At 41.1% G+C, this 25,698-nt stretch overlaps 1 protein-coding gene across 1 annotated transcript in view; it reads left to right on the top strand.

The window, feature by feature from the left end:
• LOC112655047 (cytochrome b-245 heavy chain) overlaps positions 1–25,698 on the top strand; it is a 47,380-nt gene that overhangs the window by 13,388 nt on the left and 8,294 nt on the right. Inside the window, exons 2-8 of the mRNA XM_025439806.3 lie at positions 208–303; positions 1,686–1,796; positions 12,210–12,294; positions 15,009–15,154; positions 17,190–17,380; positions 20,213–20,342; positions 22,953–23,045. Coding sequence (XP_025295591.1) covers positions 208–303; positions 1,686–1,796; positions 12,210–12,294; positions 15,009–15,154; positions 17,190–17,380; positions 20,213–20,342; positions 22,953–23,045 — 852 coding nt within the window. The remainder of the gene's footprint in view (positions 1–207; positions 304–1,685; positions 1,797–12,209; positions 12,295–15,008; positions 15,155–17,189; positions 17,381–20,212; positions 20,343–22,952; positions 23,046–25,698) is intronic.

Here is a 25,698-nt window from a genome sequence, read left to right on the forward strand (position 1 = left end):
AAACCACACAAGGTGGAAAGGTCAATCACAAAGTGTAGTGGCACTGTTGTAGGAAAAAGCTGACTTTGAGCTGGTTACACCCAAATTTGTGATCAGCTTCGTTGAAGGCTAGACTGGGGAAGTCCTGACCCCAGTCTGACTCTAATCTTATGTGAAATCTACCTATGGAAATGTGGAAACTTCACGCAACTATTTCTCTTTTTGCAGCTGGTGTGGCTGGGGCTGAACGTCTTCCTCTTTATCTGGTTCTATGGGGTTTATAACAATGGAGAAGAATTCTTTTACACTCGAAAACTTCTTGGGGTAAGTAAAAGTTCCATCTCATGCAATATTGACTGGCTCACATTTCTAATCAAAGATTCTGGTTCTTATTCCTTTCAACACTTTATTTATTTTTTTTTGTTTTGTTTTTTTTTTTCCTTTCAACACTTTAAATAAATATTCTGACCAACCCAAATAACACCACTAGCCTCGATCCCTCCATTGCAACCACCTGGGCACGAGTCTTGAGGCCACCCAGTGTTAGATAAACTAAAGCGTTTATCTGGGAATCAGAGATTCCCAGCAGCATCCCTCCTCTCCCAAGAACTACTGTGCCACTGTTTAGCTTAAAGAAGAAATCTGATGCCAACTCCGGAATGGCAGGCAAATTTGGAGAGATCCATCCAAGGGTGACATAGGTGGGGCAAGTGAGACTTTCCATATTCTTTAAATCATCTGATTCCTGACACTTTTGTGCATGGAGAGCTCAGCGACATGTTGTGAAATGATCTTTGGGAAATAAGCCTCTCCCTCCAGATGGAATCATTGAGGAACTTGTCCAAGAGTCACACTGACTAGGCCAGCAGAGTGAAGGCTGCCAATTTTCCTTGGGGTTCTTTACCATCCTTGATTTCCTTGAGCTGCCAGGGCTCTTCTTCATGACAAATGAAAATAACTACAATTACAACTGCCCTCACAGGATACCATTTGTTAGATCATGCTGAAACCGTGAATTCATACTTAATACCAATGGTAATGTGTATTATATATCATATATATAAATAATTATGACACATAATTATATTGTACTATTATAATTGTTGTTAGCTTATTCAGGTTGACACTGAGAAGGATGATTTCCCTTTGCTTTCCCCTCCAAAATATGCAACTTCTGTAGGCGTTACAAAGAACAATTATAATGTCAAAGCATTACACCAGACCAACTTAAGTTACTGCAGAAGTGAGTCTGAGAACTAAGAAAATTTTCTTTAGAAAACCCCAGTTTCTATATTGAACTCTAATTAATAATACACGTGCTTAACTATTTAGGGGGACGTGAACTAATGTCTGCAAGTCACTTTGCAATGCATCAAGAATAAGATGTATTGATGGATGGATAGAGGGATGGGTAGATGGGGGGAGAGATCTATGATGGTGGAATCTGGGAGTTGGGAAAACAGGTGTCATTATGAAAGTATTTCAAATTCTCTTTACATTTCAAAATTTTCATAGTAAAATGTTGGGGTGGGAGAGAAGGGCCAAATTAAAACGAAGGATCCCAGCAGGCCCTAAAGATAGACTCTTGGTTCTGAAGGGCCTTCCTTCTCAGATTACTTGGTGTCTCATCTGGGAACTCTGGTCAAGTGGCAGAGGGGTATCCTGTGCTCACAGAAGTAACCTGCTTCCTATCCTGCACCTTCCAGTTTGCACTGCCGTTGGCCAGAGCCCCTGCAGCCTGCCTGAATTTCAACTGCATGCTGATTTTGCTGCCAGTCTGTCGAAACCTGCTCTCCTTCCTCAGAGGTTCCAGTGCGGTAAGAGCAAACATTTACAAAATTGAAAACTTCTCAAAATTTTCAAAGGCCATCAAACTAAATGTCCTTTCTAAGGAAAAGCAAAAATGCCCTTTCTAAGGTGAGGATCCCAACCTCTGTCCAATATTCACGAGTCAAGTGATGCCTGATTCTCCATGGTATTTCTATATTTGTTGTTGATGGAGCTCCCCGGGACAACCATTTCACTTGGAATGGACATTTTTAAAAAGCCAACCAACCTACACCTCAAGAAGAGCAATCAAACACTTGTGCATCCACATACACATGCACACACACACACACACACATCAGACATATATGATATAATACATTATGGACTTTATGAGGCTGACATGGGATTTGGGAATCAATCTTACAATGCCATGTTTTTCAAAATATTTAAGTCAGACACAGTCACTTTGTGGATAACATCCCAAGCAGTTGAAATCAATGAATGATGAGCCACAGTATAATGAGAGTGACTAAGAGGTATTGAGTCCATGGAATTGAGGAGTTCAAAGCTTTCTAAGTGCTCAAGACTTTTTTTTTTACCCTCACTTTGGCAATTTGGTGATCCCCTAAATGTACTATGCTAGAAGAAAGAAAAGATTATGTAAGAAGAAACTTTGTAACCTATAAAATGGTATATGAATTTCTTATTGTTCTTATACAAAGATGAGAAACAAGGAACTTAGAATCTACTGAGATCTGTGTACAAAAATAAATACAATACAAAGCAAAATACGATGGGTCCCACAAAACATTAGAAATAAGGAGCTATGGGGGAATCAAAGAAGGGGGGAGATTTGGAATGAAGGTGGGTCAGGGAATGAAGAAAGGTTTCATCAAAAAGGTAGCATCAAATATGGGCATATGAGGATCAAATAAGCCACTAGGAGATGTAAATGAAAGAGAAAGACATTCTACATGGAGAAAATGGAATGAGCCACGGCAAAGAAAGTGGTGAGGAAATTATATTCATGAAAGCCCCATATGGGCATGGCATGTGGCTTTTCATTGGATTTGTTTGCGGTTCCTGATCCCACCAAAGAGGGTAGCTCGGAAAAGTAAAAGGGATTGATATCTTGGTGAGACCCATTCCACGGGATCTTTAGTAACTAATAGCCTCTGTTTTTCCTCTTAATAAAATGTATGTGTTTTATATTAACTATCTTTAAAAGAATCTATTAAGTAGAGATAATTTATAGAGGAGAACAGTGAGCAATCTACTTTGATGGGGATGTAAGGATTGTAAAGGGCAGGTGTCTGAGATAAGGCTGCAGAGGACAGCTGGAACTTGGCTGGTAAAGTGGGACCTTAAATGTATAGCTGAGAAGTAAATATTAATTTGGCAATCATGGAACATTTGGGGGAAGGATCTGAACTGTAAATAACAAGTAGAATTTGCCTTACATTCTGCCTTATTTTTCCTAGTCTTACTAGATTTACTAGTTGATCTAGGAATATAGGATTAGCAGGATACAACTAATAGTTGACACTGATTATAAGGATTTCTAAATTATCTTCTCATTCTAAGAAACTGCAGAGGTAAAATTCCATTTGATTTAAAGTTTTGTCAACGAGCCCCCTGTAACATACAAAGCCTGATATATTGTAGGTGCCCAATGCACATTTGTTAAGAGGCTCATGTACTGTCGCTTTTCATTTTTAGGGAGGCACAATTCTTCTTTTAGCCTTCCTTCCTATGCCCTGTTTGAATACTTTCTATTTAGAGGAAGTACACCCTGAGAAATAGGCAGGGTTTTCACCAGGATGGCCTGTTAAGAAATCCTTGTTACCGCACAGGCCCCAATTGCACTGCCGTTGAGCTACCATGCCCTGTGAAAAGCACATGTTGTAATGGTTGCTTTCTGGCTTCCTGTGGCCCAGGAGGGAAGATCTTCATGAGTGTCTTTAAAGACAGGGACAAAATAAGGCTGTTCTTCAAATTGCACAGAAGCTTTGCTAATCAGAGAGATCTGTATGTAAGAGAATGTATTTTTTTAAATTAGCAGCATGCAACATTCTTTTATAAACACGGAGTGTCTCTCCTTCTGGGTTTCCCAACCTGAAATGTGACCTTGACAAATGAAACTTCTTTTCTGATTGGGATTAAAATAAGTGACCGTGCTGTGAACAGTGTTGGAAATCCAAATAGCTGCCACTTACTGAGTCTTCACAGAGCTCACTTCATAAAGGCTGCACGTCAAGTCGGTGAGATGGGGATGCAATGAAATGGCAATGTTGGAATTCAAATCCAGCTCATTGTGTCCCCAGAGACCATTCACTTCCCCACGTGCCACCTAAACTCAAAACTATCTTATTGTCCTATGACAGTCTTTAAAAAGTCCACCATCTATGTGAATGTTGGGCGTGCTGAATAGCCCAGGCAGAAATGGCAAGACTGTTGTAACTTCAAGGATTTGTTAGTAGGATGTTGTGCAAACTACATAGTCATAGAACTTCCCTTCAGTTTCCAGTGGTCTTAATCAGTTAGACTTTGCTTTATAATCCTTGTGATTATTTGGAGAAATAAAGCCCCAGTATTGGCCCACCATGGGGAAGATAAAGACTCCTTTGTTGAGGGAGATGGGGAAGGATGGGGCTTAGGATGCAGAAGTCCCCAGAGAATCCTTAATAAACCCAACTTGCCATGCAGAAACTAAATTCTCATTGGATGACAGTTCTAGTCTTCAGATCAGAAAGAAAAAGGAAGGTGAGACTGTTAGCTCTCATCTGTAACCTTATATAGTCTGAGAGTCAGAGGTTGTCAGTGTGGTTCTGTGTTTAGCCACATGGTCAAGGGAAGTCTGTTGGACTTCCTGTCTCACAGGGGTTTTTTTTCTTTTTAGCTGAAAAGCAGGTGAGACAATGCAACTGTAAGAATGAATATAACATCCTAAAAGTATATTAATTGATTAAGCTGTCAACTGCGAGTTGTCAGTCAACAAATATGTGTTGACTGCCAGCTACATGCTAAGTACTGGGGGACACACGGTGAATAAAGGGTAATAAATACATGGGCCATGAGCTCATAAAAGAGATAGAGAATAAACATGCCATTACAAAGTTTTAAACAGTGCTATACAAATAAATTAATGTTTTCTTTTTTTTAATTTTTATTTATTTATGATAGTCACACACAGAGAGAGAGAGGGGGGCAGAGACATAGGCAGAGGGAGAAGCAGGCTCCATGCACCGGGAGCCCGACATGGGATTCGATCCCGGGTCTCCAGGATCGCGCCCTGGGCCAAAGGCAGGCGCTAAACCAGTGCGCCACCCAGGGATCCCTGTTTTCTTTTTTTGTATATCTTTTATTAAAGTTCGATTTGCCAACATAGAGTATAACACCCAGTGCTCATCCCGTCAAGTGCCCCCCTCAGTGCCCGTCACCCAGTCACCTCATCCCCCGCCCACCTCCCTTTCCACTACCCCTTGTTCGTCTCCCGGAGTTAGGAGTCTCTCATGTTTTGTCACCCTCTCTGATTTTTCCCACTCATTTTCTCTCCTTTCCCCCTTAATTCCTTTCACTATTTTTTATATTCCCTGAATGAATGAAACCATATGTTTGTCCTTCTCCGATTGACTTACTTCACTCAGCATAATACCCTCCAGTTCCATCCATGTTGAAGCAAATGGTGGGTATTCATTCTTTCTGATGGCTGAGTAATATTCTATTGTGTACATATATCACATCTTCTTTATACATCATCTGTCGAAGGGCACAGAGGCTCCTTCCACAGTTTGGCTATTGTGGACATTGCTGCTAGAAACATTGGGGTGCAGGTGTCCCGGTGTTTCATTGCATCTGTATCTTTGGGGTAAATCCCCAGCAGTGCAATTGCTGGGTCATAGGGTAGCTCTATTTTTAACTGTTTGAGGAACCTCCACACAGTTTTCCAGAGTGGCTGCACCAGTTCACATTCCCACCAACAGTGCAAGAGGGTCCCCCTTTCTCCACATCCTCTCCAACATTTGTTGTTTCCTCTCTTGTTAATTTTCCCCATTCTCACTGGTGTGAGGTGGTATCTCATTGTGGTTTGGATTTGTATTTCCCTGATGGCAGGTGATGCGGAGCATTTTCTCATGTGCATGTTGGCCATGTCTATGTCTTCTTTGGTGAAATTTCTGTTCATGTCTTCTGCCCATTTCATGATTGGATTGTTTGTTTGTTTGCTGTTGAGTTTAATAAGTTCTTTATAGATCTTGGATACTAGCCCTTGATCTGATATGTCATTTGCAAATATCTTCTCCCATTCTGTAGGTTGTCTTTAAGTTTTGTTGACTGTTTCTTTTGCTGTGCAGAAGCTTTTTATCTTGATGAAGTCCCAATAGTTCATTTTTGCTTTGTTTCCCTTGCCTTCATCGATGTATCTTGCAAGAAGTTGCTATGGCCAGGTTCAAAAAGGGTGTTGCCTGTGTTCTCCTCTAGGATTTTGATGGATTCTTGTCTCACATTTAGATCTTTCATTCATTTTGAGTTTATCTTTGTGTATGGTGTAAGAGAATGGTCTAGTTTCATTCTTCTGCACGTGGCTGTTCAATTTTCCCAGCACCATTTATTGAAGAGACTGTCCTTTTTGCAGTGGATAGTCTTTCTTCCTTTGTCAAATATAAGTTGACCATAGAGTTGAGGGCCCATTTCTGGGTTCTCTATTAAATTGATGTTCTCATTTACCACATATCCTACTGCCACTAGGTTTGGACATTATCATTGGCTTCTTTGCCTGAGTTCTATAGATTCAGGGGTAGCTTTTGTGATTTCTTCCAAATTGCATATAAACAGCAAATTTAAGTGAATTCATGGCATGTGTGGTGAGACCAGGTGCACATAAAATAGAGCTTTTAAGGTTTTGAAATGGTCATGTTACGGAAACTCATGTTATATACCCCATTAAATATGCACTCCTTTTTAGTTCCATTTCACACTTAAAAAAATTTTTTTTCAGGGTGCCTGGGTGGCTCAGTTGACTGAGTGTCCAACTTTTGATTTTGGCTCAGGCCATGATCTCAGGGTTAGTGGGATCAAGCCCTAGTGCCCGGCTCTGTGCTCCACACAGAGTCTGCTTGTCCCTCTCCCTCTACACAACCACACACCCTACCCCCCGTGTGCACACACACTCTCTCTCTCAAATAAATAAAATCTTTAAAACAATTTTTTTCTCTTCAGAAAAAAATTTTTTTTCTCTTGCAGTTTGAATGGAGCATAGGAATCTCCTGAGATGACTCCATAATCTCCCTTACACTTGAATGTTAGCTTAGTGAGATCGGGACAGGCTCTAGGTGACAGTAACAGAGGAACTTTCTTGTAGAAGTCAATGGCAAGGGGCACCTGGATGGCTCAGTGGTTGAGCATCTGCCTTCAGCTCAGGTCGTGGTCCCGGGGTCCTGGGATCGAGTCCTGCATTGGGCTTCCCACAGGGAGTCTGCTTCTTCCTCTGCCTATGTCTCTGTCTCTCTCTTGTGTCTCTCATGAATAAATAAATAAAATCTTTAAAAAAAAAAAAGAAGTCAATGGCAAAAGGCTAAGAGGTAGTTCAGCAAGGAAGCCACGGGGCATGATGGCAGCTTGAGTAATTAGGAGGTGGCTGGCAGTAATCCAGAAGTGGCTCAAAAGCATAACGTGGTATCTGTGTGATGAGGAAGAACAAACAAGCCCTGGGTGGTCACAGGCAGCAAAGCCCTTCCTTCCCACCCCACCAATCAGCTGCCTTGCTCTCCTTTCAGGAAATGGTGAGGAAATTATATTTGGAAGCTCCATATAACATGACCTGTGACTTCTCTTTGGATTTTCCTTTTTTTTTTTTTTTTTTGGCCATCCTCAGCATAACATAGAGGGAAAAATTAGGGATTGGTGCCTTGGTGAGACCTATTCCATTGACCCATTAGTGACTAACGGTCTCTGTTTTTCTTTTTCAGGAGATGTACGTGTTTCATATTTAGTGGTTTTTTTAAAAATTACCTATTAAGATTGGAGTATTACTGAATGGACCTTTATTTCTCAAGCACATCTCTCCATTGTTCTGGCATTCAGTTTATTTTTCTCTAACACTGCTGCTCAAGCTGATAGGCATCAGAATCTGTTCTATATTTTTGATTATCTATTTTGGTGATGATAAGTGTAGAACTATGGAGACACTGTAAAGGCCACATCAAAACCATATTGCTTTTCTTCAGATTCAGCATGCAGGAGCATAGTATTTCCCCCCCCCAAATTCCAAAACAGTTTGTCAAGGAAGTAAAAAAGAAAAAAGTGTGGCAAGTATAGATATGTGGGTAAATACATTTCTATAGGTTTAGAATAATCATCTTAGGTTCTAGAAGAGTGAAATGGAATTTATTTAACCAAATAATTATCGAGGGATTTTTTTAAAAAAGAGCTATTTATTTATTTTATTTTATTTTATTTTTTTATTTTTTTATTTTTTTAAAGATTTTATTTATTTATTCATGAGAGACGGGGGGGGGGGAGAGAGAGAGAGAGAGAAAAGGCACAGACACAGGCAGAGAGAGAAGCAGGCTCCGTGCAGGGAGCCCGACATGGGACTCGATCCCGGGTCTCCAGGATCAGGCCCTGGACCCAAGGAGGCGCTAAACCGCTGGGCCACCCGGCTATTTATTTATTTTAGAGAGAGAGAGCAGGGCAGGAGTTGGGAGGGCAGAGAGAGGATGAGAGAAACTTAAGCACACTCTGCATTGAGTGTGGAGCCCGACATGGGGCTCAATCTCACGACCCTGAGAGCAGGGCCTGAGCCATACCAAGAGTCAGACACCTAATTGACTGCTCCACCCTGGTGCCCCAAGGGATATTTTTTAAAGCATATGATATATTGCTCTGCACATAGGAAGCTTACTCTCTAGCTGGGGAGCCACACCATACTAGTAAAAAGTTAAATAATGATACCAAAAAACCCTCAAATATTTATTAAACACCTCTTTGTGAATTTAGGAAATGGACCTATGAGAGAAGAACTCTGGTAAAAAAAGAGGTGAGGAAGTTAGAAACTGAGCATATTGTTCAATGTCACACAGCTAGGTAGTAGAGCTGAGATCTAACACATGTATATCTGATGGCAAAACTTGCCCTCTGAAATGTAAGTCAGTACTAATTTCTGATCCTACTATTTCCATTTTCTCAGTCTTAGGACTCCAATTGTGGTCCATCACCCTAATAAAGACTATATTAATTACCTGTTGCTGTGTGACAAATTTCCACAAATTCAGTGGCTTAAAGCAACCCCAATTTATTAGCTCACAGTTCTGCAGGTGAGAAATCCAGCATCCTGTGTATGGTTGGGTTCTCTGCTCAACATATTACAAGGATGAAGTCGAGGTGCCCCTTGGGCTGAATTCTCAAATGGAAACTCGGTAAAAGTCTTCCAAACTCATCCTTACTGGCCAAATTCAGTTCCTTGCGGGGGGGGACTGAGTTTTCTGTCTGCTTACTGACAGCCATTCAGGATCTGAAAGTCCCTGTGTTCCTTCCATGTGGCCTCCTCCACGTTAAAGCCAGCAACATTACACCAAATACTTCTGGCTCGTTGAATCTCTGAACACTTTAGTCTCTGAGTTCTGGACCCAGATTCAAAGGGCCATGTGATTGGCTCAGGCCCACCCAGATAATCTTTCTCTTAAGGTCAACTGGGACTTTAATTACCTCTGCAATGTTCCTATTGCCATATGATGTAACAAACTCGTAGGAGTGACATCACATCATATTCACAGGTCAGGTCCCACCCCCACTCAAGGGAAGGAGATCATATGAGGTCATTGGGGATCATCTGAATTTTGCCTACCACCCCAAGGACTCCAAGAAACTGTGGAGGAACCTAGCAATTGGGAAACAGGAAAATGATAATTCCTTAAAATTGTACAAAGTTGTAAAACAATGAACAGCACTTGAAATAAACACACAAGACAATGAGGCCATGTAAGAAACCAAGGACAATTTTTCACCAACAGAAATGTAAATTAAGTGATTTCAAACAGGAAACCCTTATTTTGAGAGCCTGAGTCACTGCCTAGCTCCACTAGTGGACACTTAGTTTATAGCTGATGCTGATGGTGGAACTCAGGTTCCCTCCACACTTACCGTTCTACAGCGCATGGAGTAGCTGCCTTCTGCAAGCCCCACTCATTCTCTGCCTGAGGATTTTCTTTCAGCCCTCTCCTGGGGCAAGCCTGAGATGCCAAGGAGTTGATGCCCTGGGACCAGCCGTCGGTCTGTGATGGATGGGAACTGGGGGGTATCAATACCTAAGCTTTCCTGCCCCTCAGATAAAAAACAAACAAACAAAACAAAACAATAAACACCTCTGAGGCATTTTCTGTATCTCTCAGAGTCCTCTAATCAAAGAGACCATGGTATGATATGACATAGGATATGATATGATATGATATATGATAGTAGTATCTGATCTGATTAATATGCCTTTCATTGGTTTCCTTCTCTTCTGGTCTCTCTTCTCCTGACCTTGCTTTCTGTGACCGCCTTGCTGTTGAGTACTTACACTTGAATTCTTGTCTTGGGTTTTGTTTCTTTTGTTGTTTGTTTTTTGGGGTTTTTTTTTAGACATGTAGAATAATAGTGACTATATCTTTGCATTTGGTTTGGTGGGAAAGGATATGAACTTTAAAGACAAATAGACTTGGATCCCAGCCAATGGGAGATTTAGCTTTGGTTTTTTTATCTGTAAAATGAGGACAATAATTGCTATTTCATTGCCATTGAATGAGGTAACGATTATGGGTGAATGGCCTGGCTCACAGAAAGCATTCAATAAAGGCTAATTCTTTCTTCCTCTCTCTGGAATCCTCTGAGTCTTCCTCACTAGTATTTCTGCTGTTCCAGGAATCTGCTCTCGTGCTCCCATACTCTCCGTAGACGTAGCTAACTGAGAGATAGTGGCATAAGCACAATTTTCCACACAACTACATTTTTTTTCTATCAAATCAGGACATTTTATTAAAAAATGTGAGCCATGGAGCACCTGGGGGGCTCAGTCGGTTAAGCGTCTGACTCAATCTCAGCTCAGGTCTCAATCTCAGGGTTGTGAGTTCAAACTCCATGTTGGGGCTTAAGCGTGGAGCCTACTTAAAAAAAATAATAAGTCAAATATTAAACATCCCTAGATTAAATTGAGTATGTTTAGAACCAGATACTTATAATACCTAAGATTTTCTTTGGCACTTGGCTCTCCTTAACAATCCTCTGTATTTCTACGGCAGTACATTTAGACTTGGGAATAGCAGCCAGAGCAAGCATTTGACCAGTTTTCAGGAGGACCAAGCTTTGATTCAACCATAAAGCAGAATTTGTTTATTTGTTTCTACTTTGGGCATTGATCTAAATCAAGATTCAAACTCACATATTCTAACATGTTATTAGTAGAACAATTACACTTGAGTACTGGCCAAAATATTATTTTTAATATCAAAGTAATCATGCAAGGTATAAAATATCAGAATATTGATACTCTGGCATCAGATAGCCTGGACTTAAATCCCATCTCTGCCACTGACCAACCATGTGCCCTAAGGCAAAGTAACCTCTCCACACATTTTTCCCTAATCTGTTATACAATGATACAATAATGGTACCTCCCTGATAGGACTGATGCAAGAATGAAAAGTCAGAATGCATATAAAACACTTAAAATGGATCCTTGCACAAGCTCTTTGTAAATATTAGCCATTGTTCTCTTTGCTATTAACATTTGGCTAATGATATCTTGTGATGTCTCTGTCAACAGAGATGAGTGGACAATTTTTTCTCCTCCCCGCCAGTGTATGTCTTAGAAGGGTGTTATTCTAAGATTATTCACTTGTTCTAGAAATGTTCACTTATCTATGTCCCCGTTAGACTTTCAGGGTCTTATGAAATGAATACACTTTTTTTTTCTTGGAGAGAATCCTATTACACTGCCAGTATTCCTAGGAGAGATGACATTTGAATCTCTCACCTGACACTTAAGTTACTGGCTGACATCTTCACAAAGATGAGCCTTTGCTAACTGCCCAGCATGGGACTATGAGAGCTCACATACATTCTGGGGCAGGGAAAAGTGATGGAGAAGACACAGAGCCAGAGCTTTCCTCCTTGGAGTCCAGGTAAAACTGGTTGTAGGGACCTTACACCTGTTGCTCAACAAACTTCAGGTTTCTTGGGGCTGAGCTGGTTCTGCATGCATATGGTTACTGCAGGTACCTGTCAGGTAGGCCACTCACTAGCTGTTTGACCTTTGGAAAATGACCACAGGCATCTGAGCCTCAGTTTTCTCATCTATCAAATGTGTAAAATGGCATAGTTTAAGGGTGGTTATGAGAATTGAATGAGATGATATATATCTACTGCCTGGCACACAGCAAACGTTCTTGTTAACATTATTATTTTCTTTTCCCTTTAATCCAAAGTGCTGCTCAACAAGAATTCGAAGACAACTGGACAGGAACCTCACCTTTCATAAACTGGTGGCATGGATGATTGCACTTCACACTGGTAAGTTTATTAAGATATTTGAGATTGCAGAGAAAACTTGGAACCAGAGAATTCCCTCTATCCCTAGATACTTTTTATTTTCTAGGAGATATAAGTCTTTTTAGGTAGATTAGGTTTTTGATTGGATATGTTGAATTTTTTAAATTTATTTTTAACTGAAGTATATTTAACATACAGTATTATGTTGGTTTCAAGTATATGGCATAGTGATTCGATGATGACATGCATTATAAAATTCTCACCATGATAAATGTAGTTACCATCTGTCAACACACAAAGTCATTACAGTATTATTGACTTTATTCCCTATGCTGTACTTTACATCCCTGTGAGTTATTTGTTTTATAACTGGAAGTTTATATCTCTTAATCTTTTTTACTTATTTTGCCCATCCCTTTTCTCCCAACTCGCTTGGCAACCATCAGTTTGTTCTCTGTACTTATGAGTCTGCTTCTGTTTTGTTTTGCTTGGTTGGTTTGGTTTTTAGATTCTACATATAAGTGAAACCATATGGTATTTGTCTTTGTCTGATCTATTTCACTTAGCATAATATCCTCTAGGTCCATCCATGTTGTTGCAAATGGCAAGAGTTCATTCATTTTTATGGCTGAGTAATATTCCTTTGTGTCTATATACCACAATTTCTTTATCCATTCATCTATCAAGGGATACTTAGGTTGTCTCCATATCTTGGCTAAAAATGCTGCTATAAACATAGGGGTTCAGATAGCTTTTCTTAAAATTAGTGTTTTCATTTTCTTTGGGTAGGATTACTGGGTCCTATGGTATTTCTTGTTTTAGTTTTTTGAGGATCCTCCATAGTGTTTTCCATAGTGGCTGTACCAATTTACATTCCCACCAAGACATGTTGTACTTTCTGAATGAATTCCACTAAAAAATATTCACCACTCTTTCTCCCATCCCAATATTAGGATTTATTTCTTCAAGTCTTAAAACTTTTTAACCTTGGGCTTTTCTGACAAAATCCCAGTGTCTTTACCCTTTTCCATGCTTTGTAATATAAAAAATGTTAGTTCACAAGTGAGAACTTTTATTTATCCATTAAAAAAATACTAAGTTGAGGGATGCCTGGGTGGCTCAGTGGTTGAGCATCTGCCTTTGACTCGGAGTGTGATCCTGGAGTCCTGGGATCAAGTCCCACATCAGGCTCCCTGTGTGGAGCCTGCTTCTCCCTCTGCCTATGTCTCTGCCCCCCCCCTCTCTGTTTCTCATGAATAAATAAATAAAATCTTTTAAAAAATACTAGGTTGAACATGTAGATTTGTGGATTTCTTGCAGTAATCCTAGGGGGGACCACAACCCATAAGTTGAGAAGATATCTTATCTTAAGGGTAAGATAACCCTTATCAGCTAAGTGTCTTCTTTATTATTATTGTTATTTTATGTCTAATAGGTATGCATATGTATATACGTATTCTATCTTATGTGTTATTTTATAATTATTAAAGCAGTGATGTTGACACAAGGGATGTATCTGGGACCCTTATTGAATCATAACTAATTCACTTAATAAATAAGTGATGTCCCAGGCAATAGGCATGCACACAATGTACAGTGATGAACAGAAGAGACTTTTATTCTGCCTTTAAAGAGTTTACACATAATTTGAGTAAAATAGTCTTAGATTACAGATATTTAACTGGATTTCTCTTATTAGTAGACTGTGCAGGCTTTCTAAGCTGTGGCTAACAAAATGGTTCAAATGCAAAATGCATGATAAAATCTTATCAGAAAGTAACATAGCATAATGGTCAGAAGCAAAGATTTGAGTACCAGATTGCTTGTATTTGATTCTTAACTCTACTGCTTCCTAGCTTGGTGATCTTGGGCAAGACATTAAAGCAGTCTATGCCTCAGTTTTCTCATCTGTAAGTTGAGATGATACTAGTAGTACCTACATCATAGCCTCCATATAAGGATTAAGTCATTATAAAGCACTTATAACAGTTCTTGGCACCCAGTAATTGTATATAAGTGCTTGTTAAGGGCAGCCTGGGTGGCTCAGCAGTTTGGCGCTGCCTTTGGCCCAGGGCATGATCCTGGAGACCCGGGGTCAAGTCCTGCGTCGGGCTCCCTGAGCCTGTTTATTCCTCTGCCTGTGTGTCTCTGTGTCTCTCACGAATAAATAAAATATTTTTTTTTTAAAATAAGTGCTTGTTAAGTAAGGAATGCAATTTTCAAAAAGATATTCACTCTTGTGGCCATTGGTTTATATCAGTTCAATAAAATTTTGTTGTCTTTCTGGCCTAATGTCAGAGTCAGTTGAATGAGCCAGCCAAAGACATACATTACATGAGAGTCTTCTTGTTTGAGCATAAATATATTAGGAGGAGAGAGACAATGAGAACACAGCTAAATATCCTCGGAGACCAAGATTATTTTTGTAGAATTTTAGAACTTGCTTGGATCTTTAGGATGGTGTCATTTAACATCTTCATTTTACAAATGAGGAAACCAAGACCAGAGAGGTCAAGTGATTTGCGTACGATTTCACAACTGGAGAACAGCTTACCCACTAGAACTGTCTTGCCTCTCTGGTCTGGAGACACAGTTGTTGTGTCTAAGTGTCCTGGGCCATTCCTGTGTCTCCCTGTAACTTATCACAGAGTCAGAGGCTAGAGGCAGAAACCCAGCTTACAGTAAAATTGTGCTCACCCTTCACCTTGTTTGTTTCTTTTCTCTCTCCTCTTCAGCGATTCATACCATTGCCCACTTATTTAATGTGGAGTGGTGTGTGAATGCGCGAGTCAACAATTCTGACGTTTACTCAATAGCACTCTCTAACCTTGGAGATAATCCTGGTGAAAGTTACCTCAATTTTGCTCGAAGGAGAATCAAGGTAAGGCCCCTCTTTCCTAATGCAGGTGTTCCCTAGGCCATTAAAACTGAGACTAGATTTCAGTGAGTGAAGAACTCCACTTGGGCAGAACAACAACAATGACAAAGGTTGACTAACTGTCAGTGGGATGAGCCTGCCTGTTGTTTCTAAGAATGTGGGTACAGAGAAGATGTCCCCCACATTCCCGACCCCATGTGTGGAGGGTCTGTAGATGGTTTCCAGTTCCTGAGGCCCACCTGTGGCATCTGGACTAACTCAGGCTCAGCCATGACAATGCCCACCATCAAAGAAAGACAAGAACACATGTCTAGTCAAACAAAGTTGAGTTATTACTTACTGCAGCAAAAGAGGCCTCCCACCATGAGAAAGTCTGGGACATTCCAAGAAGGTGTTAATAGAGGCTTGTTGTAGGACATGGACTTGTGTTAGGTGGTTTTGGAGGGGTTTAAGAAAGCAAGGATTTGCTCTGCCTCAGGTATGGTCAGGAATTGGGGGGAGGTCTTTCGAGAATTGGGTATCTTGGCAGCAGTCACTTGTGTTGTTGTCTTGGCTCTGACATAATTTTGGAGTGGTCTTGTTTTTGTCTCACTCCCCCATGGTCACAGAATGACGTCATCTGATGTACTATGAAATTGTTCATGTGAAATAGGGAACACTCCCGCCTTGGTATTAGTCCCAGGCCAGCCAGCAGAGGCACTTTTCTTCTCTCTTGCCTATAACATCTGAGGGGTGGCCTATGTCTGCTGATTATCATCCATGAGCAGCTGAATGCACTGGGAGTAACTCTGTGGTCTTCCAGGGGCAGCCATTTGGGATAGCCACAGCAAGGACTGCTTCCCTTCCAGCAGTTGCTAAAGCTTCCTACACTCAGACAGAGAAGCTCCAAATCATCTTCATGTGCCCAATGGCTTGGGGGGATGGCCAAGTCACAAAATCATACACCGAATTCCAAATACGGTTCCTCGTGTTTAGAAAAGATGATCAGAAAAGTCGCGTAACTTTGTAGAAATCATTCTCCTCAGGCTAACATAAAAAAAAATAAACTTGCATAAAAGTAAACAAACTCCTTTTCTGTAATGCCTGGGATAATTTTTCTTTCCTATTGCTCATTGTACAATGATACAGAAGGAAGGCAATGTGAACATGCCAGGTGAGCCAACTGCCATGCTCTGCCTGGATCTCTTTGAACCACTTGTACTATGTCTGTGTTCCCTCCACCTTTCTGTGTTTCCACTTTCAATTTCTGATACCTGGGTTTCTTTCTTCTTTCTAAGGGAGTCCTTTTGCCCACAAGCTCAAAGAGATCTGGAAGGGCCTGGAAGGCTACCTCTCTGTGGGCAGCTGTTAGCCAATAACTGATGGGCACAGGCCACGAAAGCCCAGCTTCCTTGCCTTGAGTCAGGATGAACTCTGAGGCATGACTCACCCCCCATCATTCCTCAGCAGCATCAGGCTGAAGCTACCCTCTCTAAAGACTTGGCCCAAGATCACCCTCTTATTTGACTTGTTTCTCTTTCCTGTCCTATAACCCATCTTCTTACCAGTCTCTTCTGGAGCACACTTTTTAAAAATCACTTGCTCATGAATCCTCATCTCAATGTCTATCTGCTTCAGGGGAACCCCGCCTGAGATGGTAGGCATGCCCACAATACATTTGCAGGCTAAGCACTATGGCCCTTTCCAGACCAAAGGGAGAAGGAGCTTCAGACCTTTTTAGGATGTCTTCAGACCCTTTTAGGACATCTTATAGCTCACCAATGTTCCTTATTAGACACTCCTTCAGAACTATTTCAGTATATTGATTAGTACTTCCTATGACACCTCAACCACATAAGATGTTTTTAAATTGAGAAATATCTATTCCAAGTCTATATCACTCTGTGAGGGATGGTTAGGATTATCTAAGGGGGATTGAAAATATCTGTTGCTCTGTACACTGGACATTTTATAAATAGGTAGTCCTGCATTTAAGAGCCTGTGAGTAATGTGTGTGTGTGTGTGTGTGTGTGTGTGTGTGTGTGTTTATATTTTACAGAATCCTGAAGGAGGTCTATACGTGGCTGTGACTCTGTTGGCCGGCATCACTGGCATTGTCATCACACTGTGCCTCATATTAATTATCACCTCCTCCACCAAAACCATCCGGAGGTCTTACTTTGAAGTGTTTTGGTACACACACCATCTTTTCGTGATCTTCTTCATCGGACTCGCCATCCATGGAGCTGAGTGAGTGTTTCATCTCTGAGGTGAAGTCCTTTAAGTGCTTCCATTTCCAGGTGTGATGCTGTTAGAGGCACTGTGATCTCCTTGTCTGTTTGTGGTTAGCCTGTCTGCTGAGGGAAAATGAGGAGGGGCCCACAGAGGTCAGTCTGATAGAGACCATTCAGCAGAATTTTAGTTTCTTGTACCCGATTAATAGCTATTATTTCTGAAGTAATTTAATAATAGCTATTATTAATGTATTTATTTCTAGCAAGCTAGAAAAAATACACCAAAGCTTGAGTACCTCTGCAAGTGTGTAAAACACGTTAAGGGTGCTGGAGGGGTCTTGGATGTCTGCAATGATGTTTCTTATGGCTTAATCGCTAGTAAATTAGACACTCCCAAACTGGAGGGGCTAATGATTAATCAGCTGAAGGGGTTTGCTGTAGTTCAATGAGCTTCAATTCAAGCTGGACATTTATTGATTGCCTACTGTGTATGAGGACTGATCTCAGGCACAGTGGGGGAATACTAGAAGGAAAAATGCATGATTATTGCCTTCCAGCATTCTAATATGACAAAGGTAAGAGCTCACATCTATTGAGCATTTGTTATAGACATGAAATGTTTCTCTTAGGTAGAGATGCTCTTACATCCCCATTTCCTGGGGAAATTGTAGACAAAGGAACAGGCTAACAAAGGTAAAAGATATAGCCCAAGTCACTCAGTTTGTAAGTGGCGGAGCTAGGATCGGAGCCCAGGTGGTGTAAAGCAGACCACCAGCAGACAAATACTCTCATAGAGACTCACAGTGCCTGCATGTGTGGTAGACAGTTCCCAGTCTTACTGGGAATCCTATTTCATACCCAGTTTCCCTTTTATGCTGTTTCACACCAGCTGATTCTCACACCTGCACACAAAAGTAGGCTGGGGGGAGTTCCCTGGTGAGTTTGGGTCTCCATATAACTCAGTGTGAAGAGAGCAGATGCTCAAGGCTCTGCTTGATGTTCTCTGCTGGGAGCCAAGTTAGCCTCGAGGTGACTAAGACCTGAGTGTGAAAAGGGGAAGGGTGAGAAGAACCAGCACTGGGCAACCACTGAAAAATCTGCGTAGACAATCTCTTGACTCTCCTCAAGCAATCAAATATCTTTAAATGAGATTTGGTCATAATCCAGCTGTTTCAGAGAACCCTAGAGACAAAAACTGAATCCCTTCTCCTCTCTAGCTTAGTGATTCCACCACTTTCTTTCTGCTTGTATAGTTTCACAACTATGCATTTCCCTTTGGAGCAGACAGAGGAGATAGATAGATCTGCCCCACTCTCCATCTGAAGACAATCTGATACTTACACTGGTTGGCTGATTGCTCACAGTCTCATGGCCAGGCAGCAGCTGAACTGGGATTAAAACCCAGGTTTTTTGACTTCTGGTCCTGGCAGTGAGAAGAAGGGAGAATCCATTTTTTTTCTTCCCTCACACTTCCTCTCCACGTGAACTTGGGCATTAGGGACTTTGATAATTATCATTTGTTGTATTTTTACCTTGTGTTGGCATTTTTTATGCATCAGGCCAATTGGTCGCTAAAGTACACCTTTGATTAAGTATGGCTAAACCTATTTTCTGGCTGAAGAAAGTGAAGCTCAGAAGAAGTTGAATAACTTCCCCAAGACCACCAAACTAGCCAGCGGTGGACCTGGGATTTGAAACCAAGGCTGTCTGACTCAGGCCCAAAACTGTTTTCTCGCAATCATTCTGCTTCTAAGTTACTAGTTTCTCTAAGCTTCGATGTTCTCATATGCTAAATGGGGGTGCCAATACCTACCATTCAGGCTTGTTATGAGAGTCAACTGAGATAATTTGTGTAGAGTAACTTTCCCCAGGCCTGGCACATAATAAATGCTCAATACATGGTAATTCTCTGCCCCAAGACCTAGGGATAGAAAAAAATGGTTAACAGCCTTGAATTAAAACAGTCACAGAATATATCAAGTGGCACAATACATGTTAGGTCCCCAATACAACTATGGCAAAAGGCCTCCTGTGTCTCTTCTTAGTATATATTCTGAAGACCCTGTCATTTATGTTCCTTGAGGTTGGGAACATGACTTACCTGACTCCATGCCTCCCTTCCTCTGTTCCCACTAAACTCACATCATCTTGTGTGTTAGCAGTTGCTTCAATTACAATTTATGGAATTGAAATGAATGGGTTCTGAGCACCTCAAAGGACATACCATTAGTGTTGATACCTCTGAGAATGTCACAATCTCCACAAGGTACCCTTAAATTGATTTTGACCTTTTGATTTTAATTTAGACAATTTTGGAACAACAAATGAAGCACTTGGACTAAACCTCAGAGCTACTGTGTGACAGTATGGACCGTCCCCCACACAGGGGTGCCTATCCGTGGGGTGTACTACTAGCCCATGCTTTGGGGCCAACCTGTGTGCTTCTGGGACTGTCTTCACAGGGGCAGGGTGGGGGCATCTTTTTGTAATTTGCAGAAAGGCACTGTATGGGCCTTGCTCTGTTAGATTTGCAGTTTTCCTGTTTTTTGTTTGCTTGCTTATAAATGAAAATAATCTTGAAGCAGAAGCACAAATGCTTCCTTTGAGAAAACACATATTGATGATCCAAAATCTATATATTCTTGTGCCATCGTACATATGGTTTTTTTTTTCTATTGCTGAAGAAGACATATTTTCTCTCAAATCTACTCAGGGATCAATAAGATATAACTGTTAAATAGAAAGTACAGAATCCATACTAGAATACTTGAGATGTTCTTAGAATCTCAAAAAAATAAGAACTTAATTTCTTTCTACTAAATGGTCTGGACTTACATTTCCTCCCCAGGCGAATTGTACGTGGGCAGACTGCAGCGAGTAGACTGGAACACAATTATAAAGTTTGTGCGGACAATATCTCACAATGGGGAAAAATACCTGACTGTCCAATCCCACAGTTCTCTGGAAACCCTCCTATGGTATGTACAGTTCATGTTTACTATTACAATTTCATTACCAACAATCTTTAACCTGTCTAAGAAATACATACAAATGCCATAGAGATGTCCATTATGAATGCCAGAGAACTACTAGAATGTTAGAAGTATTGACTTTTTTCTTCTCTACTTACTGTCTAGAATTATTTCTTAAAGAGTAAGGATTGCATTGGACTATTATGAACATCCTGATATAAAACATGGAAGAGCATTGTTTTTGAAAGTGCTGTTGAAGAAATTCCATCTCTTCTCTTCCAGATGTGAGGGCCACAATAATAACAGTTAATGATTTCCACAGGGATCCATTCTGAGATAAGTTGGATAGCTCAGATAATCACTTAGAAGGAGCTAAAAGTCTCCTCAGATACCAGGAAGTATGACTTTCTTTTTTTTTATTTTTAAAGATTTTATTGATAAATTTGACAGAGAGAATGAGAGAGCACGCAAGCAGTGGGAGGGGCAGGCAGAGGGAGAGGGAGAGACAGACTCCCTGCAGAGTGGGGAGCCCAATGTGGAGCTTGATCCCAGAAGCCTGAGATCACGACCTGAGCCGAAGGCAGATGCTTCACCAACTGAGCCACCCAGGCACCCCCAGAAATAAGACTTTCTATACAGCTTTCAAAGCTGGGAAGGAAATTGATGAAGTGACACATAGGGCTGCCTTTAACCATCAGGAAGCATGTCTATACCATACAAAGGATACTGGACAGCCAGGTTCAGACCAACGCCCATTGGTTTTGCATGTGGAGCAGGAGTGTGGCAAGGATGACCAAGGGGAAACATGCTGGAATATTTACCTTCTGTTGGGAGCTCTTGTTGGGTGCTCTGCAAAGTTCCATTTTGTGAAGTGGGCCCTGTGTTCTTCATATCTTTTCCTCCATTGACAAGTAATGTACTTTATTGGTTATCATGCTAACCATTGGTATAAAACTAGGTAAAAATCAACATTTGTATAGGGCTTCTTTTTTTTTTAAGATTTTATTTATCCATTCATGAAAGACACACAGAGAGAGAGAGAGAGAGAGAGAGAGAGAGAGGCAGAGATATAGGCAGCGAGAGAAGCAGGCTCCATGCAGGAAGCCCGATGTGGGACTTGATCCCGGGACTCCAGGATCATGCCCTGGACCGAAGGCAGGCGCTAAACCGCTGAGCCAACCAAGGATCCCCTGTATAGGGCTTCTGAACAGGATTGTTGTTGTTGTTTTTTAAGCACAGTATAATATAAAGGCAAATGTCCCATCCCATTATCTCCTTTCTTTTTTCTACACTCTTAACATAGGAATTTTCTTTCTCTAAGACACAGTCTGCTGTCCAAGGACTTAACATCTTTAAGGATCCTTGCTCATTAATGAAAGCAACGAGATGTATCAGTGAACTGCTCCCACTACATGCAGACATCTATTGATTAAAAAAAAAAGGGATTAAAAAAGGAACTGCATCGAGGGTCCTCTTATGGGTTAGGGGAAGGCACATTTCCTTGAAGACAGCTGGAATCAGTGTACTACTACCTTAACAGGCATCTACCTCAAAGGAGCTTCTGGGTTTCTGGGATTAGAGGCAATGTCCAAGACCTTGCTCCATTCAATGGAACCCCATTGTGGCCCCCAGGAAGTAGATGCATGATGCCAGCCTGTTTTAAAAATCTGTCCCATGAAGACAAAGGCCAGCAGCAGAATATTTCTGACTTTCAGAGCAGATATCCTTCCACTTTGGCTGGAGGTGGGGACATTCAGGTGCTCTCAACTTCCAATAAAATGTTTCTCAAAAAAATGTAATAGAAAGATCATATGTGAGGCTGTAGCAAGCACTCTGTAATTTTATTTTTCTTTCTTGAAATCCATTCTGGAATGCCATATTTTGAATGATTCTGCCTTCTAAAACTGTTTGCTACTTCAGGTATTAAACTAGGAACCTAACTGGGATGGAGTCCCAGGATGGATTTGCTTATCCTAAAGGTTTTCATATAGTTAGAAGTACTACAAGGTGATTCCAGTATTGTGAAACACTGAAGATTCTGATGGGAGGGGAATCTAAAGAAATCTGAAAATCTTTGGGCTTGTCCCTCTTCAGCAGGTGCATTGCATAGCTCCTAGAACTTACCAGGATATTGGAGAAACGGCTAAATTCTTTGGATGAAATTTCTTATCTTGCAAAAGATGAAGCTTTGGCTACAAGGATGAGAGAAAGCAACTGCAATGTTGCATTAAAAAATATGGTGTTGTTGAAATGCTATCCTTAAGAGAGATGTTAATTCTGAAACTAATCTTGCTCCGCTGTAGGGTCACTGCAACTTCTATTGCAACACCAGGAGGAAATCTCATTCTTGTGGGCAGTTCCTCTTGGGAAAGTTTTATACTGTAGATAAAGTTTCCCAATGTGGCTAAGGAGAATGTTCATCTGCGTTGGCTCAAAATTTTATTTTAATTTTAGATATTTTTCATGCATTCTGTTGTATTAGAAATTTATGAATCTGATCCTGAGTATTTAAACAAGCCTACAAAGATTGACTTCTAAAATGTTTTGTCCCCATGAATCTTATATCAGCTATTACCCCTTAACACACCGTGTTTTCATGTTTTGCTCTGATTACAGACTTGGAAATGGATAGTGGGTCCCATGTTTCTGTATCTCTGTGAGAGGTTGGTACGGTTTTGGCGATCTCAACAGAAAGTGGTCATCACCAAGGTATGATCTGGTTTGGGAGTTACTAACAGTATCTAACTATATCATGTTTACCCAGGTTCCCTATAGCATTGCTCGGAGCTGGCTTCCTCTTAGTTTCTTAATTAAACATAGGACAGAGAGAAGACCAACAGTTTATTTCAGTGTACTTAGCTTGATAATCAAATGATTGGACTTTTTAGCTGGAGGAAGTACAAATTAACATTTTCTGTTGCAAAATAAAGCTGATTGTTTTGCGTGCACAAATCTGTGTGTATGTGTGCATGCGTGTGTAGAAGGGAGGAGGAACACACAATGATGATGTGAGCAGATAAGAGTGCAAAAGCAAAACACATGATTTCAAAAGGGTACACACTGAGCCTTAAAATACTCAGATGCCAAAAGAACCAGGGAGCCAAGGGCAGGAGTGACTGAGGTTGAGATAATTTTCCAGGCCTCCCTTTACCTCCTTTTCTGTGCTATGTATATAATCATAGAATATCACAGCTGAAGAACCCAAAGTCTCAAGGAGATTAGTAACTAAACTGCATCCAGAATTGAGTCTGCTAACTCCAGGTATATGACAACTTTTTCCCCATGCTTCTGTGCTGCTTCTCATTACTAACTAAATAGCCAACTCAATAGATAGAAACTCCTGGTTGTCATTTCAGGAAACAACAGACAAAACTAGTTTTATCAAATAAATTTTTAAATGTTTTTCAAGATTTTATTTTATTTATTCATGAGAGACATAGAGAGAGAGGCAGAGACTGGAGCAGGCTCTCCGCGAGGAGCCCGATGCCAGACTCGATCCCAGGACTCCAGGATCACGCCCTGACAAAGGCAGATGCTCAACCGCTGAGCCACCCTGGTGCCCCTATCAAATACAACTTAATTCCATTCAATACAGTTCAAAAAGTGTTTACTAAAAGCTACTACGGGCTATTCTTGCACAACACTGAATTCTTCTTGTCCTCCACCCTAGCTTTTCTCTCTTGGCATCTGTGGAAGGCCACAGTAAAGTTAGTCCAGCTGGCACTGGAAATCTTGAAATATAGGAAGCTACAGCAGTTCTCCTTTTTTACTTATACTGTATTATAAGAAAAAGCCCACAGAAGAGCAAGAAGGGCTGCCACAAAATTTCCCTTACTAGGCTAGACCTGACTAAGCAGGCAAGTATTTCCTTTAAACATATTTTAAAGGCAACCTTGTTTTCCCGTGGAGCAAAGAGTCATTTTCTACTCATAAAAACAGATACTCATTTTCTTCTCAAAAACAAGTAAGAAACAAGGTGTCATCCCAAAGTATTCCAATGTCCATTCCACTAGTGCATTTTATGGAGTTGAATCCCGATTGCACCTGTGGCAGCAAAATTGCAATGGGGGAAAAATGTTCTCACCACACAAAGTTGCGACACAGTGAACACCATATTCAAAATAATTTTTGTCAATTTTTATTTTCTGTTTTCAAAACGAAGCTTTAGGTCTCTTTATTTTAGTGATGAAAGGACATTGGGTACTGCTTTATCATGTAAGATGGATTGAAATCACAAGTTTGGGAAATGCTTGGCGATGTTTAGCAAAAGGGTTTCCCATCTTATCCCTCTTCACTCACGGAGGGAAAAGCTCAGCACTGTTAGTCAACATTTAGGAAGCTGCTATGTTGTTTCTATTGCGTCTTCTATTCCTTTGATGTGCCTTGGTTGGTTTTCCAGTTGTACATAGAAAGTCCCGTGTATCTCAGGAATCATCCCAGAAACAGTATATTACTTTCTGTATTATAATGACAGCTTTTTATTGTGCTTTCTTTGTAAAAGTTATTTACCACCTCACCAGCTGCTGGACATTTGGACCGTTTTCAGTTTTTGCTGTTGTAAACAAAGATGCCATGCCCTTGCACACATGGAGAATGGGGATGGCCATGGGGTGTGCTTTGGGGGAGACAAAGAGTGTACTTCCAGGGTCGGTGGAAATGTAGACAGGCAGAATCAGGTGGATTCCAAGGCAGATCCAAGGTGTGAGTCAGAACAAAGATAGATCAGTACATGCGGCTTGGCTTGCGGGATGTTGCTAAATAGCCAGCCCAGGGGATCTCCTTCTCTCCAGCTGCCAAGGCTCTCGAGCATCCCCCAGGAGACAGGAAGGCCGGGCAGAGAGCCATCTCTTCTTCCTGTTGCTAGGACCTGCCTTGACTTCTGGGAGAAAAAAAATATCACAATAGGCTGGTGTCTTAGGCTGGACTCCCTGGCAAGACTCTGAGACAAACAATCACAGACAGAAGGTTTCTGGGATGTGTTCTCAGGAGATGAACCTGTCAAAGAAAAGAAAATCAGAAATTGGGGAGGAAATGAATGACTCTGGGCGGTTGCAGCTGCAGCCTCAGCTGATCCTACAAGGAGAGCAGGGGGTTGGGATGACGTCTGGGAGTTGTCTCAAGTTGAGGACAGAGCCAGTCCTTTTTTTTTTAAGGTTTTATTTATTCATGAGAGACACACAGAGAGAGGCAGAGACATAGGCAGAGGGACAAGCAGGCTCCCTGCGTGGGGGAGCCTGGTGTGGGACTGGATCCCAGGACCCCGGGATCATGACCTGAGCCAAAGGCAGATGCTCAACCACTGAGCCACCCAGGGGCCAGTCCTTTGTACTCCTGCTCATCGTATGCTGTGGGCTCCAGCCGA

Source organism: Canis lupus, chromosome X (assembly GCF_003254725.2).
Source record: "Canis lupus dingo isolate Sandy chromosome X, ASM325472v2, whole genome shotgun sequence".
Lineage (NCBI taxonomy): Eukaryota > Metazoa > Chordata > Mammalia > Carnivora > Canidae > Canis > Canis lupus.